The sequence below is a fragment of the Gavialis gangeticus genome, unplaced genomic scaffold (assembly GCF_001723915.1).
Source record: "Gavialis gangeticus isolate Ggan-Ray unplaced genomic scaffold, GavGan_comp1, whole genome shotgun sequence".
Lineage (NCBI taxonomy): Eukaryota > Metazoa > Chordata > Crocodylia > Gavialidae > Gavialis > Gavialis gangeticus.
This window is the reverse complement of record NW_017729030.1, coordinates 9,671,074-9,688,138: the sequence shown is the minus strand read 5'-3', so window position 1 is coordinate 9,688,138 and position 17,065 is coordinate 9,671,074. Positions and strand designations below refer to the sequence as shown.

Genomic DNA, 17,065 nt, shown 5'->3' with positions numbered 1-17,065 from the left:
GTGCAGGTGGTGGCAGTGCACGCTGCCCAAAACTGGAAACTGGCCAGCCAGAGCTGTACTCTCCCTGCCAGCCAGGCTCTCTGATGCAGGATCACCATGGCTGCAGCTCCTGGAAGACCCCAGGACCCCAGGTAAGGCTGCTGGTGCCAGCACAGTTGCTGGCCCCAGCCTCCCCTACCCCACTCGGGGTAATGTGCCACATGCTAGAGCACATGTGGCATGGGCATTCCCTGGGGACAAGTAGCAGTGTACCCAAGTAAACACATTCCTATTTGTGGGGGTGCACCACATACTAATTTTCCGACAGTTAGCCAACTTAACTTTCTAAAGTCAACTTAACTGTCGAGCATACACATGTATGTGCAGCAGAGTTGATTTAAATGCGGCACAAGATAATACACCTTTGAGGTGTATTATTTTGAGTAGCATTAGTTAAGCTAATTTAGCTCACAAGATGGCTTCCATCATATCAAGGAGCTGTGTGGGTGTGCACGCTTCAATATGGCTTAAGTCAACTTAGTTAAGTTGCCTTAGTTAACTTGCATTATTGTAAGTCGACTTAGTACATATGTACGCACCCTTTAGTTCTCCACTAAATTCAACTGGTAAAAATAAGATGAATGGCTGAGTATTTTAATATTAATCCAGATGTGAGGTGGTGCTGGTGATATTACTTAATTCCCAGGCAGGTAAGGATGCCCAGGACCTCATGGGACAGATCTTTTGAGCTGTCACCCTTACCTTGAGCATTTTCAACATTCGTTTGTCCAGAAAGGCAAGAGTATCTATTTTAAAATATTGTTAACTACTATTTTTAAAAAGTCAAGCAATAAATAGCACACATAGATCTTCATGTTTTACTTGCTCACTTATTTTGTTATGAGAAAACTTTTTTTTCAAATATAATTCATGAAACTTCCTCTTGACTAAATGATGCATCTTAAAATGTCAACAATCTGGTCTGGTCTGAACTCAGTTGTTACTGTCTTTCTCACTGCACACAGCCTTTTGGACTCCAATAACATAATGATTAATCACTTGGCAAGGTTTGTTGGACAGGAACACAGGGTTTATTCTAGGTACTTGCTCTTCTTACTTTCTGACTGGCAGTGAAAATTCTGGAATGTTCTGCTAAAGCAGGGGCAGGGAAAATACAGACTGTGGGCTAGATCTGGCCCACCTGGCACTTTCATTTGGCCTGCAGCGCCCACCAACTAATTCTACCCAGCTCAGCCCTTTCACCCACGAGGGTGACAGCGAGGCACTGGGCACAGCTGCTGATGCAGCCACTGGGGGGCTTGCTCGCTTTCCCCCGGCATCCCACTTGCTCTGGGCAGCAGGTAGTGAAGTGGTGGGGACAGGGGAAGTGGCAGGAGCTGCAGCTGGGCAGGAGCACAGAGCATGGGGAGCTGGCAACACATAGAGCCTGCACCCAGGGGGAAGGCAGCAGTGCAGAACTCAGGTGGGCACAGCGTGGGTGCGAGGGAAGGTGAGGGGGAAGTGGGAACCCCCCCCCACACTTCTCTTGTTGTGCACTTCCCCAGCAAGCAGCAGCAGCGGCAGCAGCAGGCAGGGATGCTGGGAGTCCACAGGGAAGCAGGGGCCAGGGTTCCCCTCCACTTCCAGCGGACTCCCGGGACCTGTGCAGCAGGGAGAGGTACAGGCAGCCAGCTCCAGTGCATGGAGCTTCTCTCCAGTGGTTCACAAGTGCAGGGGCTCACAAGTGCACGCATGGTGGGGAGCACTAGCAATGGAGGTGGCCTGGCTGGGCTGAACTCTTTGTTGTGGTGTGCAGCGTTAGCTGGAGCCATGTGCTGCTGGGCACCAGCATCTGCGCCAGGCACGAGCACCCCCACCTGCTGCTGCTGCACTAAGGGAGGTGAGGGGGTCCCCTGACCCCCCCCACTCTCCCTCACACCCCACAAATGCCACACACCCACACTACTCCAACTCCCCATGTATACAACCAACAACATATCCTATGCCTCCCACACTCACAGCCACACCCCCTCACAACCCCCCACACACATACACTCCAGCATATACACAGCCAACATACACACCCCACCATACACACACCTCCAACCACACATTACCACACAATAGACAAGACTAAGAATCTATTTTGAGTTATTATGCAATCGCTTCTATATACAAACACAAATCATGCAAATGATGACAAAACTATTTTTTGGTAATAAAATTAAAATATGTTATAGTAGGTATTTGACTTTTAGTGTATGATTTGCTTTTTTTCTGATTCTAAGATGGCAACCTGCCCCCCCCCCAAAGGAGTATTTCTGGGGGGGCAAGGGGAGGGACTTCTGGTGGCAGAGGTCAGGGTTAGGGGTGGCGCTTGCAGTCCCAAGAAGGCAATCGGGGGCGGGACAACTCTCAAGAGGCGGGGCTACCCATGTGGCCCTTGAAAGCTCACCAAACCTCATTAAGTGGCCCTCTACCCAAAATAATTCCCCACCCCGTGCAAAAAAGTGTCGCCTTCTGTGCAATTGTTAGCTGTTTCTCCAAAATGTCTAGCTATCATCTAGCTTAATTTATCCTTGAGTATCTCTTCTGTACAGAGTATACACAAACGTATATTCCTCTTCCCTGTTTTGCCCCATTTGTCACTTTTGCTCTTGTCATCTTACATATAAAGTTGTTCACATATTCCGTCTAGAATACATTCCATTGATGAGTACGTCCTCATGCAAACCTCCATCTGCTGTTTCTGCCTTCACAACTCAAATCCCAAATGTGCCTTAGCCTTTAGAATTTAAGCATTCAACATGAACTTGAGCTCACTTGTTTTCCTCCTTCCAAGTTTGGAAATATTTCTAAGACTACCTGTATCTGAAACAAACTGTTTTAATCATCTGCCAAAATTGCTCTGCTTTCATCCTCTCTTCGTGAGTAATTTAAATCCCTCATTTATGGTCTGTCTAAATCCCAGCTCTTTAAAATTCAGTTTAACCAAATGCAGCTGCTAACTCATGCACCTGTCAGAAGGTAACATGTTACTCAGACTCAGAAATCCTTCCTGGATGCCTGTTCACTTCAGAATACAGAACCAAAGCTTCTTCCTATTTTTTAGCTCCTCTATAACAACAGTTTGCAACCTTTTCAGACTCATGGCACCCCTTAATACAGTGATTCCCAACCTTTGTTATACTGCAGACAAGCAAACTCACTCAAAGAATTTTGGTGGACCAGGTATAGAAACAATCTAATTTACATTTTTAAATTTAAATTTTACATGGGGATGGCGGGGTGCAAGGATCAGAGGCAGTTCTCCTCTCTGTCATTCAGAACTTTGTTGCCCCTTTTTCAGAGAAGCACTATTTCCAAAAAAACAATCCATTGAAGTTTGCTTGATCATCTCTTAGCTGTTACATTTGATATGGAAGGATCTGGGGGCTGGGCTCCAGGGACTGGGGGCTCAAGTAGTTTTTTCTTCCATGCTCCCTGTTGCAGGCCACAGACCCAAGAGGGAAGACTGTATGAAAGAAATAAGCAGACGCATCCAACAATGGTGCTACCGTGAGGGCTTCGGTTTCTTCGACCACAGCGCACACTTCAGGGAGAGAGGACTCCTGGGACAAGACGACATCCACCTCACGTGGAGAGGTAAGCCCCTGTTCTCAGCCAGGATGGCTGATCTACTGGACAGGGCTTTAAACTGACTTTCCTGGGGTCGGGGAAACTCCAAGTGGAGCATACCTGGTGACTGGCACACAGAAAAGCTCCTACATGGGACACTAAGATAACTGTTTTTAAAAATGCTAACCAAACAGTTCTCCCACAGTATCTCAGGAAATCGAGGGTGTCAGCTGGGGGCCTCAGCTGTCTGTACACCAATGCCAGGAGCATGGGGAACAAGCAGAAAGAGCTATCCCTCCTGCTCTCTAGTGAACAATATGACCTGGTAGGGATCATGGAAACTTGGTGGGACTCCTCACATGATTGGACTGTAGCCATATAGGGCTACACAATGCACAGAAGGGACGGAGCAGGGAGAAAAAGCGGGGGGGGGTAGCTCTCTATGTGAGAGAACAGTACACGTCTCTGGAGGCTGACATTTGCTCCAAAGATAAGCAGTTTGAAACCCTCTGGGTCAAGCTTCAAGGGGGGAGCAAGGTGAGAGAGACCTAACTGTGGGCGTTTACTACAGGACACCAAACCAAGGGAAGGAGCTTGATCTGGAGTTCTCTCAAGAACTAACAGAGGCCGCGTGTGCAAGGGACTTGGTTGTGATAGGCAACTTCAATTACCTGGACATATATTGGGAGGAACACTCAGCTAGGTCGGATTGGTCATGTAGCTTCTTAACTGTAATCAAGGAGCTCTTTCTGACCCAGGAAGTTCAAGGGCCAACCAGAGATAACCCTCTCTTAGACTTGGTCTTGGCCAAAGGAGATGATCTGGTGTGTGGCTTGAACACTGAGGGTAGCTTGGGTGACAGTGACCATGAGCTCATCAGGTTCATTGTCTGCCACCAGGTTGACAAATCAACTAGCAGGATTGAAGTCCTGGACTTCAAAAATGTGGACTTCAGCAGGCTCAGGGCATTAATAGGGGAGGTGATGTGGGACCAGGGATGGAAAGCGAATGGGGTGCACGAAGAGTAGTCATTCCTCAAGGACACAATCCTTGAAGCACAGAAGAAAACCATTCCCATGAAGAGGAAAGGTAGCAGAAGGGCTGGCAAGCCCTCCTGGCTCAATAGAGACATTGTGGTCCTCTTGAAAAAGAAAAAAGAGGCATACACACAGTGGAAGCTAGGGACAGTCCTCAAGGAGGACTATACAACAGTGGTCCGTACTTATAGGGAATTGATTAGGAAAGCTAAGGTGGTGACTGAGTTTAAGTTAGCCAAGGGAGTCCAGGACAACAAGAAGTATTTCTTTGGGTATGCAGGGAGCAGAAGAAAATAAACGGAAGCATGGGATCCCTGCTTAACACCTCGGGACAGCTGGTAATGGACACTCAGGAAAAAACTGAACTCCTGAATGCCCACTTTGCTTCGGTATTTCACTGGACCAAGGGGAAAGACAAGTGAGATAAGAATCACAGGGGCACGGTAGGAATGATAGCCTTCCCACTGTGGATGCTGAGCTGGTACACAACCAACTAGAAAAGCTAGACATTTATAAGTCAGCAGGACCAGATGGACTCCACGTGGGAGTGCTGATGGAGCTGGATGAGGTCATTGCGGAATCCCTGGCAAAGCTCTTTCAGAAATCATGGCACACAGGAGAGATCCCTAAGGATTGGAAGAGGGCCAACATTGTGCCCATCTTCAAGAAGGGGAAGAAGAAGGACCCAGGCAACTATAGGCCAATCAGCCTAACCTCCATCGCAGGGAAAATCCTGGAAAAACTCATTAAAGAATCTATGTGCGATACGCTCACTGAGGGTAACATTCTAATGACAGCCAGCATGGATTCATCATGGGTAGGTCTTGTCTTACCAATCTCATCTCCTTCTACGAACAGGTCTCTTGCCACCTGGACACAGAAGAGAAGGTTGACATTATATACCTAGACTTCCAAAAGGCTTTTGATCTAGTATGCCACGATATCCTTATGGAAAAATTGGAAGATTGTGGGCTTAACTGCTCAACAGTTCAGTGGGTGGAAAACTGGCTGCATGGTAGGATCCAGAGAGTTCTCATGAACGGATCTGTGTCATCCTGGCGAGAAGTGGCCAGTGATGTCCCTCAGGGGGTTCGTGCTTGGACTGGTGCTTTTCAACATATATATCAATGATTTGGATGTGGGGGCGAAAAGCTCGCTGGCTAAGTTTGCGGACGACACCAAGTTATAGGGGAGCGTGGTCATGCCAGAAGATACAGGCAGACCTGGACAGGCTGGAGAGTTCGGTGAATCAGAAACAGATGAAGTTCACCACTCAGAAGTGTAACGTGCTCCATCTGGGGGCAAACAATCCCCAACATACCTACAGGCTCAGTGGCGACAACTGAACTCGCACCACAGCAGAAAACTACCTAAAGGTAGCAACCGACCATTGCATGAACATGAGCCGGCGGTGCGATGCTATGGCCAGCAGGGCAAACAACATGCTGGCATGCATTAACTCATGCACCTCATGCAAAACTAAGGAAGTGATACTCCCACTGTACTCCACACTAGTGAGACCACAGCTGGAGTACTGCATCCAGTTCTGGGTGCCGCACTTCATCAAGGACATGGAAAAACTTCAGAGGGTCCAGAGAAGAGCCACCCATATAATCAGGGACTTGCAAGACAAGCCGTATGAGGAGAGGCTGAGGGACCTAGGCCTCTTCAGCCTACAGAACAGAAGACTGAGAGGGGACTTGGTAGCAGCTTACTGCTACATCAGAGGAGTAGATCAAGAACTTGGTGAACACCTTATCACCCAGGCACCCCTAGGGAAGACCAGGAGCAATGGATACAAACTCCTGGAAGGCCGCTTCAGGCTCAATTCCAGGAAAAACTGTTTCACAGTCAGGGTGTCCAGACTGTGGAATAAACTCCCTCCAGAGGTGGTGCAGTCACCTACCCTGGGAATCTTCAAAAGGAGACTGGACAGTCACCTCGCTGAGGTCAGTTGACACCAGTTGTTGTTTCCTGCCTAGTGCAGGGGGACTGGACCCGATGATCTATTTCCTTCCAGCCCCTAACAACCTATGAATCTATGAATAGCCACAGTTACCATGATCCAATTTCAAAAGCTAAAGTCACAGTCATTGGCCAAGCAAAGACATTCTTGTCCAGTCAATCAGCATGGTGTGGGCATGGCCGGGCACAGAATTGTTGCTCACAGTGGTTATAGCTTGTGCCATGACCCAGCAGCCAACTCTTCACAGCCCAGTACCAGACCACAGCCTGCTGGTTGGGAACCTCTGTCTTAATAGACTCAAAGCACCCCTCCACAAATCTTGTGAACTGAGTAGCAACCCATTTCAAAAAATGATTTATTACAATGCTTACTTCCTTGCAGGTGGGAACAGCAGCGGTGATGGGGGAAAAGGCGAGGCAGGGATTTAACCTGAGCCTGCACTTATCTGCCTACCTCAGTGCACCTGGCTTATCTCTTCATACCTCATGCCACCCTTCAGAGGATCTTGTGAAACCTCTGAGTGCCCTAACACCCTGGTTGAGATTCACTGTTCTACAGAATTCTCCATGCTTCTGACTCTCTGTATGGGCCTATTCCCTATGTCCTGTAATGCCGGACTTCTTTATCCAGACACACACACTGGGTAAACGAGTATGTTCCCATACAAATCCCGTTAGCTGTTACATCTACAGGGGCAAGTAACAACACATTATTTTCACAAATTCAATACAATTTTAACTATTTGCTTTATTCACAGAAATGTTCACCTAGCTAACCTCTGAGATTTTATCTACCTTATGAAATGGGCCTATTCAAAACTTCAACTTTGGATTATTGTCCAAAGGTAGATGAAATGCTTAACTTACTACACAATGGGCGTGTCTACACAAGATACTACTGCGCCATTGCTCATTTCTATAGTGCTGTAGTGTTGCCGGGCACGAACCGTGACAGTGACACTACTGCGCAGTAGAATCTAAAAATAACCATGTGGCGATGGGACTGTGCATTAATGCTGGTTACTGCACAGTCATTTAGTACTTGGTTAAACACTTAATTAAGTAACAACTGCAGAGTCCCCCACACATGTAAACGTGTCCAATGGGTGTGTCCACATGGGAAAATAATGCAACTGAATAAACTTTAGAGTAGTTTGCATCAGAGTTTATTGCTCCCAGTTGTATTGTTTACACATGCACCAGGACTGCAGCATGTTGAGCCAGGTTGCAAGAGCCCCAGCTGGCAGGGGGCCCCAAGGGTCAGCCAGCCCAGGGCTGCTCTGACTCAGCAAAATGTGCTGAGGAGAATCTGCCTGGGGCACACCAGTGATTCAGTGTAGGGCTAGCCAGCAGGCAGCCCCTGCACAGAAGTACCATGGTGCCTCAGCCGGCCCCATCAGCTTCTACATGCGCATTGCTGCAGAGTAAAAAACTCCACCATAGCCTAGTAGTAGTGTCTGGCAGTACCATCCTATGGCAGAGTTAGTTAATTTACTCTGTCCTAACAGCACTGCACATGTAGATGGTGACATTTTATTGCGAAGCTAATTAGTCAACTCCGCAGTAAAGCTGTAGATGCACCCAATGATTATTAGTTGATAAAAACCTATGTCCTATCAAGAAATACACTTTCAATATACAGTCACAAGCATACATATTACAGAATGGTGTGTAAAAAGCACTGTTATTGTATAACGTTATTTGCTGAACAATAGGGTTAGAAACAGACTTAAAAATTTTATATACATTTTTCAGAAATCTTAATTGTGACAACTGGACGTTAATTTAGAGACAGCTTGATATGCAAAACATTCCTACCTGCAAAATGTTTTAAAGATGCTGTCAAACACCTTATACCAGCTTCACTTGCAATAATTTAGCTTCAGTGATCATCTGAAGCAGCAAAGATTTCATCATTTTATATAATGCTACCATCTAAAGGCTGATTCTTATTTCAAACACCATTTGCACTTACATATAGCATTAATGATACCCTCTGACAACATTAAAGTACACACATTTTTAAGGGGCCTATAATCTTGCATACACATGCACTTCATCTGCAAATCCAGTAGAGTCCATTATCCACCTACACAGTTTGCACTTACAAATTTGGTAATTGTGCATCAAGTTAATAAACAGCAAACAAAAGGACTATTAGTGGGGAGCTCTACATTTGGAAATAACTATTGTGTGATGGGGCTCTAAAATGTGCATACCTATTTAGACCCCAGTTCAGAAATGCCTCCCTTTTCAGCAAAGCACGTGTGCATAACCCTAAACCTGGGGTGTCAAACTTGTTTGCCCCTTCTGGGCCAGATCTGGACCACAGGGCTCCTTGAGATTAGGATCCAAACTACGGAGATCTTAGGCAGGGCAAGTAGCATCAGGAAACCATGAAAGTTAATGAAGCCATTTCCCCTCTAGGAGCCCCACAGGCCATATTTTTGATATCTCTGAAGTCTAAACATATTCCTAAATCCTAACTGGAATCAATGGAACTTAAAAACTTAATAGAATGATTTAAGTGTGAGTGTACATGCTATCCCAAAATGAACAAACAACATTGGAATTTTTCCCTGGAAAAAAAAGAAGAGCTTATTTTTTTTATTTTTTTTTGTAAATCTTCAGCTTTAGATATTAAGTGGCTTTAAGTCGCTTCACGGCAATACAGTATCTTAAGGAAAGTCTCTTTCCCATCTCAAATGTCTGTTTTTCAGATGTGGTTGGCTGAATCACCTTATAGATCAAATAATCACTGAATATAAAATTATGACTGTTAGAGCATGTTAGTTCAAATATAATCACACTTGGTAGCTCTAGAAAATTTGGACAAAATTCTGATCTCATCTTCATCAACGTAACACCCACTAATCTCCATTATATTATTCTTAATTCAGTGATGAAACTGAGAACAGAATCAAACCCCTTGGATTCCTCAGCTTTTACGTGTGGTATTGAAAGTGTGTAAGATTGTCAGACAGGAAAAACATTGCTTAAAGCCTGGAAAGATGAAGAGCACATGATTATTTGAATGCCAAACTTATATCCACCATTAGATTTGTATTTAAGACTGGTATAAGTCCACAAATTTCATCCCAGCCACCCCCATGTTAATACACGAACACCTCCTTTTAAAGTTTATTTGTGTAATTCTCGTGTGAATTTACAATTTAGAGGCCATGCCTCCAAGTCATAGGCTTGGCAAAATTATTTCAAGAAATATGTTCAGCTAACCTTTGAGCTGGCACCTCAGCCTGGCTATTCTCTGCCTTAAGACGTAGAAAGCTGCAAAACAAATGTCCAAAAAAAGAAATTCCAGCTTTTTTTGTCCCGTAAGGAGGATGGACTTGGCTTGGGATTTTAGGAACTTGTTACATTCCCGGAGACATACACACATTCAACATTCAGAGTTTTTCTGAAATAAAAAAAAAATCTGGGACACATTTAGAAATGGAAATAGCTTATGTCATTATTTAATTAGGAAAGTTAAGAAATACAGTCTGAGGTATAAGAGTGACTGAACATAATGATGTTATGCTATTCTTATTCAATCAGTCCGTAAATTAAAACTAGAAATGTAGAATAGCCCCCTCATCCAGTTGTAAGCTATCCTATTACAGGTTTCATCAACGTGGAAGTTTTCTTAAAGAAGCAGTATCCATTCCCATAAATATAAATGAATTCATGTAGATTTATTTTTTAATCCTGCTTCTTTCACATAGCTAACGGATGCTAACTTTTATATAATTAAAATTATATGTATTTTAAGCATCTGACCACCTGTGACAAATAAAGATGTTGACCATTTTTACAGCATATGAATTTTGAGTAACATCTAATCTACAACTAATGATTGCACATCTTATCTACTTGTACTACCATATTAAGCCCAATAACCAACCATAGCTAATCAGGATGCAAACGAGATCCAAGTTGTATGCCGAAATTTAAAAAAATATGTTTGCCAATAAAATAAAAGATTAAATAGCTCAGATTATTTTGTTATATGATTTTACTTTGATGACTGAAGCTCTCTTTTCTTTGTTTTCTACTCTTAACATGATATGAAAGTTTATGAGATTCAGGATAACTTCACTAGCACTGATATAAATCAGTGTAAAATTAGAAAGGAAGTAGTCCTTAAGGACTTTTTTCAAAGCCCAGTGAAGTCAAAGGAAGGTTTCCTATTGACTTCAAGGAGCTTTGGGACAGACTCGGAGAATCCAGAAGCTGTCAGTGTTCAAATGCTACAAAGGAAAATTCTAAATACATTATAAATGCATCTTTTGGGAAAGGCTAGATTACAAAATCCTTGGGTGTAATGTGAAAGGAGAAGGATACTGTTTCTTCAACATCACTTACAACATTTTATATGCAAACATGCTTACAAGCTGAAAAAATAATTGAATAAAAATAACACTTCATGATCGTCTTGCAAAGCAACATGAAAACAGTTATGCAGTTCTATATAAGTATCTGTTCCTTCCAGAATATTTTAAAATGTGCAAATATATGTGTCACTCTACAAAAAGTAGGTATGGGGCTTATAAATACAAGGTGCTTAGCAAATCTAACGTATTAAATTAGGCCCCAATTCTGCAGCCATTACAGTTAATGGTCAAGCTCCTTGCGAACGTGATGGTGTCTCTATAAGTAGGCCAATATCCCTCAAGCCTGTATTTCAAAGGCTCATAAGTGACACAAATTATGGATTTATTTTTAGTTCTGAGTGGTGCATGTTTGACTATACAGAACTGCATTTCCATTTAAAGTATTGTTATGTCCAAGAAAGGAATTTTAAACAACTTGAGGCCAATTCTCTCATCCATATGTGAGATTTATATGGGTAACTCTCACCAGCATTGATGAGAGCTACACAAAACACCTCTCAACTAGCAATGAGAGTATAAACCCCTGGTTTTGTTAATAGTGTAGAAACACATTTTATCTCATATTATTTTATCTTATAATGACAGGAGCAGCAGCACCTACCATTCAGCTTCTTCACAGATGTTGTGAAAGGCAGTAGCATGCAAAACCTCCAGCAAAGCAATTGGTTACAGCTGCATTTATAGCATCCTCCAGGTATGCTTATGTAAGCCCCACACCCTGCTAAATATGTCATCTAAAAAACCCCTTTGATAATATACATTTAGCTAAACCTAGTAAAAGGTAACGTGTCAGGTTTTAAATGTTTTTAATTATACATTACCAACGCTGGTTTGTGCAGTGATTTTTTTAACTAATCCTTTTTCACTAATGCAGTGAATATTGAACTGTTTAATTCCTTGACTGCCCTGGTGCTGTAACATTAACCTGTAATCGCAATGGCTTCAGTGAAAGATGGAAGGAAATTAGCACACTGACGTCTAGTGGTTACGCTCTCTTTGAAAGCTGCTCTTATACCTTGTTAGGGAAAAATGATTAGAATAGGTCATGGCTCATTCTTCTCCATAAAGGCTATACCAGATAGATTTCCTTAATGTCTGAGAAGAGCTACATTGCTGGATGTTGATGGTAATAGATTTTCTTTAAAAAAAAAAAATCTGCAGGAGGATTCTGTTTCAGTTAAACACCTCCTATATGTCATATCTGTCTTTCTGTCTAATGATATTAATTATATAAACACAAATGGCCAAATCATCAGAGGGAGTAAATCAGCAGAGCTCCACTGATTTCAAGGAGCTATACCACTTAATGACAAGAGAGGATCTGGCAGTAGAACTACAACAACTTACAGCAGCTGGGGATACAACCTTCCAATTTGCACATACTTGACAATAGGTTACCAAAAGGTTTGCTCTTGCCACTGTCCCTAGCAAAGGAGTTGTCCAAATTGCACTCAGAATGAACGTTCTTTTTCCATAGCTGTATTATGGCTGTGCTTTAAAAATACAGTTGCATTTTTATCTATACTTTAAAATCTTTTATTCTCAGAAAAACTTACTTACTTACTTACTTAAAACATTGAAAGACCAGATCCAGATCGACTTTATAGGCACCTCCACTTATGTGTCACAATGTCGTTAAAATATAGGCTCCTTGCCCCAAGAGACTGGTTCATATCAGAAAAGTTAGGTGCCTAGGATCCCTATTCAGTGAATAAGATGATCCAGAATACCTAGCTGCTGAACAAGGAGGTGCCTACAGTTGGTCAATAGGAAATGAGAGGCCCAGAGGTGTCCCTGAACTCCTGTTCCTGATCAAGTTAAGTCACCTGAGTCAGAGCTGAACATTACACATGCCTTTGTCATCTCAACTTCCAGGGTACCCAGAGTTCACCTCCCTGCTCAAGGCACTGGCATCAGCATGAAGTACAGCACGCCCATCTTTTCCCCAATATTCTAGTGGTTCTCAATCTTATTAGACTCAAGGCACTCCTCAGAAAACGTCAGCTCTTAGCTTTCATTCATTTTTGGCTGCGGAAAAATGATAGTGTAATCCTCCTGTTGCAAAGAACTCAGAAAAACAACAAAAGGTCAGGAAGTTTTGGACACTATAGATTCCTATTTGGAATCTCTGGATTAATTTTTCTGCACACCTAACAGAGAGAATATTTTGCGGCACCCCAGGACACATTTAAAAGGGTCTCAAGACACCCCAGGGTGCTGTCTTACCCTGGTTGAAAATCACTGGGTTAGAGAATTCACCCAAGGAGGCAGTTCTAAGCCCTCTTCAGTCTCAACAGTTCAAACCTCCAGGTCCCAAGAGAGGACCCTCGCTTTTTTTGTATGATGTGGGCTACTGGCTTTTGTGAAGGGAGGAGAGGCTCCCTCTTCCCTCTCTCCTGTTGAAGCTTGGAGCACTGAATGGCAAAGAATGCAAGATTCATGCGGTCAGAGAGCAGATGCCATGAAGACATGGATTCTAATTCCTGCTGCCCAGCTTACTTCTTTTTTAAACTAGTGGCTGCCTAATATAAAATGCATAAACAGTTCTGGAAGTAAAAACCAGAACCCAGGACTCCCCAATCCCATAGGAAGGTCCTCCTCACTTTCAAGTCATACTTTTGTCTTGCACTCTTCTTCTGACACAAAGAGTCTTGCACGCCTGCCTGTCAGGTGGTCCAGGAGGAAAGGGGACCCACACTCAGAATAGCTAACAACCTGGTGGAACCTGGGAGATGTGGATTTGACTCCTCTCAGACTGGGGAAGACTTAGAACCCAGGTTTCGCATTTTTGAGTGCATGCTCTAACCACTGGACTATGGAGCCAAAGTAGCTTTCACCTCCTCTTCCTCCTCCTCTTCCTTTTGCAATGAAATGTATGCATGCTGGCAATGTCAAACAGTGGCAAAGAGGGCTCTTAGCCACCTAAGGAATCAGAGATTTAGATGGATATCACTTCCAGAACCTATCTGGATCACAAGAGCACTTTGGTAGGATTTAGCTGTCCAGGTGGCCAACCTGGATTGTTTTTGTGTATGTATAACAACCTAAGCTGAGATGCCTTGGACCTTTTCAAGACAAAATGGAGGTGCTGAATGAATGAATCTATGGGCCCTGGTGCTTTTGTACCTGTTGGCCCCAATGTCAATCTGGATTGCTTTTTGATACTTAGGTGCCTAAACTTCACCCAAGTTCTGTTTAGGGGCCTAAAAAATTCATTTGGATCTGGCCCTGTATCCTAGCTGTTATATCACAGCTTACACATCAATAAAACAGATACTGATATGCTTAGGGTAGATTACCTACATAAATAAGCTTATAAATCAGCATGCAGAAAAGTCCACAAAAAAGGTAAATCTTGGATAAGAGATACATGGACCTATGGAAATCATCTTCACTGGCCACCAAAAGAATTACAGAAATGTTTGCAATCTAAATCTAGCAATGTAGAAATGAATAATTCTGTCTAAAAGGCTAATAGATCAAAGAAAGAATACCTCACCACAATGAGGAACCCTGCTTAGAGCTGAGAGGGATTAGTAGAAACTAAAATGCCTCAAAACCAATGACACTGCATTATTAGATGGTAGAGACAGAACTGTTTCTCTCATGCTGAAAAATAAACAGAGTCTTACTGGCCATATCATCCATATTATAAGACCACGCGTGAAAACACTTAGCTGTCTGCTTTGCCAACTCCAGTATAACGGTCTTCAGAATCAAGTAACAAATGCATGCATTGTATGCATGTGATATAACTGGCTAAAACACAGCATTGCTGATTTTTAATAATAACAGGACAGAACCTTGGCTGCAGTAAATGAGCATAGTCCCATTGATGTCAATGGAGCTTGGCCAATTCACAGCGGCATCAAGCCTAACAGAGGCATGAAGGAGCAAAAGCCTGTTTCCCTCTCCTACAAAACATATAGGGAAATCAGTCCTAGCAAGAAAACAACTACCTCAAGACAGCTTTCCCAGAAAAATTCCGACAAAGGAGTAGGCCTTATCCTAGGACCAAGAAGAGCTAAAGACCATTGGGACTTGCTGCCTCTCCAGTCCACTAACTATGAAGGGTTCTCCTTAGCTGTTGCAGCCTTTGCAATCTCCCTCTTTCCAGCCATTTACCATTCCAGAAGTGGGGGCTGAACAGTTCATGCTGTGTTTATGCTTCATTAGCTCTCCAGGAGCCTTTCTAGGTGGAAGGGGCACGCATACGTGCATACAGACATAGGTGCGTTAGGAGACTGAGACAGTATTTACTCCCCCCAGCCTCCCAATCTTTCCCATCCCTACCTAAACGCTTAAAACCCTTGAGGTGGCTTTAGATGAAACAAAAAGTTCAGAGTTCCAGAGGTGGTTGCCTTCCCAACAGGAAAACAAAGTATTATGCACATATAGGGTTTCCTTTACACTGCTTTACTTTTTTTGTGAACATCCTTGCTCTAAACAAAATACTTCACATAAAAAGTCATGGACTGCTCTGGAGAAGGAGAGTGAGAGAAAACATTTTTTTTCTGGGCTTCAGTTCTGTGCAGCACTCGGACACCACAGCAATAAGTATTGTGTAAAAACCCAAAACAGTTGCATATTTTCAAGCATCCATATATTGCACTTGTAACAAATATGATAATACTTACGGGCTTCCTCAAAAAAGGGAATATTTCATGTGGCTCACCATATGGGCTGAGATTGCTGCATGAATGTCACATAAATAAGGGTTGCAAGATTGGAAATGTACAGAATTATTTCAGTTTGGGAATTTTAGCAACTTTTAAGTGATCTGAAAACCAAACCAGGGCCCCAGTACTGCAGTTTATTCAGTACGGACCAATTCCTGTGTGTACACAGCGACAGAGATCCACTGAAATCAATGGGACTCTGCAAATGCAAGGTCTACCTGTGTAGTAGTTTGCAGGGTCAGATCCTCAGTACCCATAATGTCTGAGTGCTGTTACTGTTAGCAGTGCTTGACCTAGTGAAAACTACTAATTAAAAATTATATTGGCTTTAACAAATTCAGTTGTTTCCAAGTTAGCTTTGTACGTTAAGTTTAATCTAGAACCCAAATTGACGTACGAAACCATGAATTCCAGAAACATTGTTTGATCCTCCATTATATCATATGGTTATAGTGCAAAGAGAATATTACTAAATCTTAATTAGGTTGTTAAATAGACATGGCTGGATTTGCAGTGTGCTGAGCAGCCCCAGATCCCAATGGACTCATCTGGAGCTGCAGTTATTCAGCACTCTTGGAAATCTGGCTTTATGCCAGAGCCTTATTCCTGTTTTAGCTGTCTTGCGTGAATTTGGTCTTGGTGTTCATAAACTGCTGCTTATGAAACCTCAGGGGAAACATCCCAAGATGCTTTACAGCTCTCTGAATTATTTCTATTTGGATAACATCCCCAAAAATACTAGCCAGTCTTGAAAGGAAGGTTTGGGAGTATAATCATAGGTCTACATCTCCTTGCTAATGGGAGACAAGTTATTTTTTTACTATTATACACAGCTGAAATGGCACAGGTGGCATTTGTGACATTGCAAATTAAAATTAGTTCCAGTAAAGCATGACTGAGAAATAGCAAAGATAAGACACGGTTAGTGGAGGAAGACCTACACATATTGTGGCTGGCCATTGCCAGGGCCAGGCCAGATTCCATTCTCACTGGGAGTTTCACCTTTGACGAGAGTGGGAGTGGGAGAATCATTTGCACACTTGCATTTTTGGAAGCTTTTCAATCGTTTCTCTCTATACAGTAAACACTCTTAAGGTTCCCAGTGAGGCCAGGAATGCCTCTTCCTGTGCCAGCCTAATCTCTCATATTGAAAAACTACCTCCCTAAAGGGGATCGTTAACGGCAGGTTTGCAATTTAGCTGCCAGTACCAGAATGATTTGCTTTCATTTAGTTTAACCTCCCACCATGAAACATAGGCTGGAATTTTCTAAAGGGCTCAACACCCAGATTCAAAGCCAGATTTCTCCCACACCTCTCTCTCCCTCTCTCTCGCTCATTCTCTCTCTCAGAACCAAAATGATTTGCCAGAATTTCAAAAGAGCTCGGCATCTT

The 17,065-nt window shown here is 43.1% G+C and overlaps 1 protein-coding gene across 3 annotated transcripts in view; it reads right to left on the bottom strand.

The window, feature by feature from the left end:
• NPNT (nephronectin) overlaps nt 1-17,065 on the bottom strand; it is a 93,930-nt gene that overhangs the window by 70,459 nt on the left and 6,406 nt on the right. For 2 of the 3 annotated variants that reach the window (XM_019521929.1, XM_019521931.1), the window contains exon 3: nt 9,837-9,887. The exons of the other annotated variant lie outside the window; for it this stretch is intronic. In XM_019521929.1, coding sequence (XP_019377474.1) covers nt 9,837-9,887 — 51 coding nt within the window. The remainder of the gene's footprint in view (nt 1-9,836; nt 9,888-17,065) is intronic. 3 annotated transcript variants of the gene reach the window in all.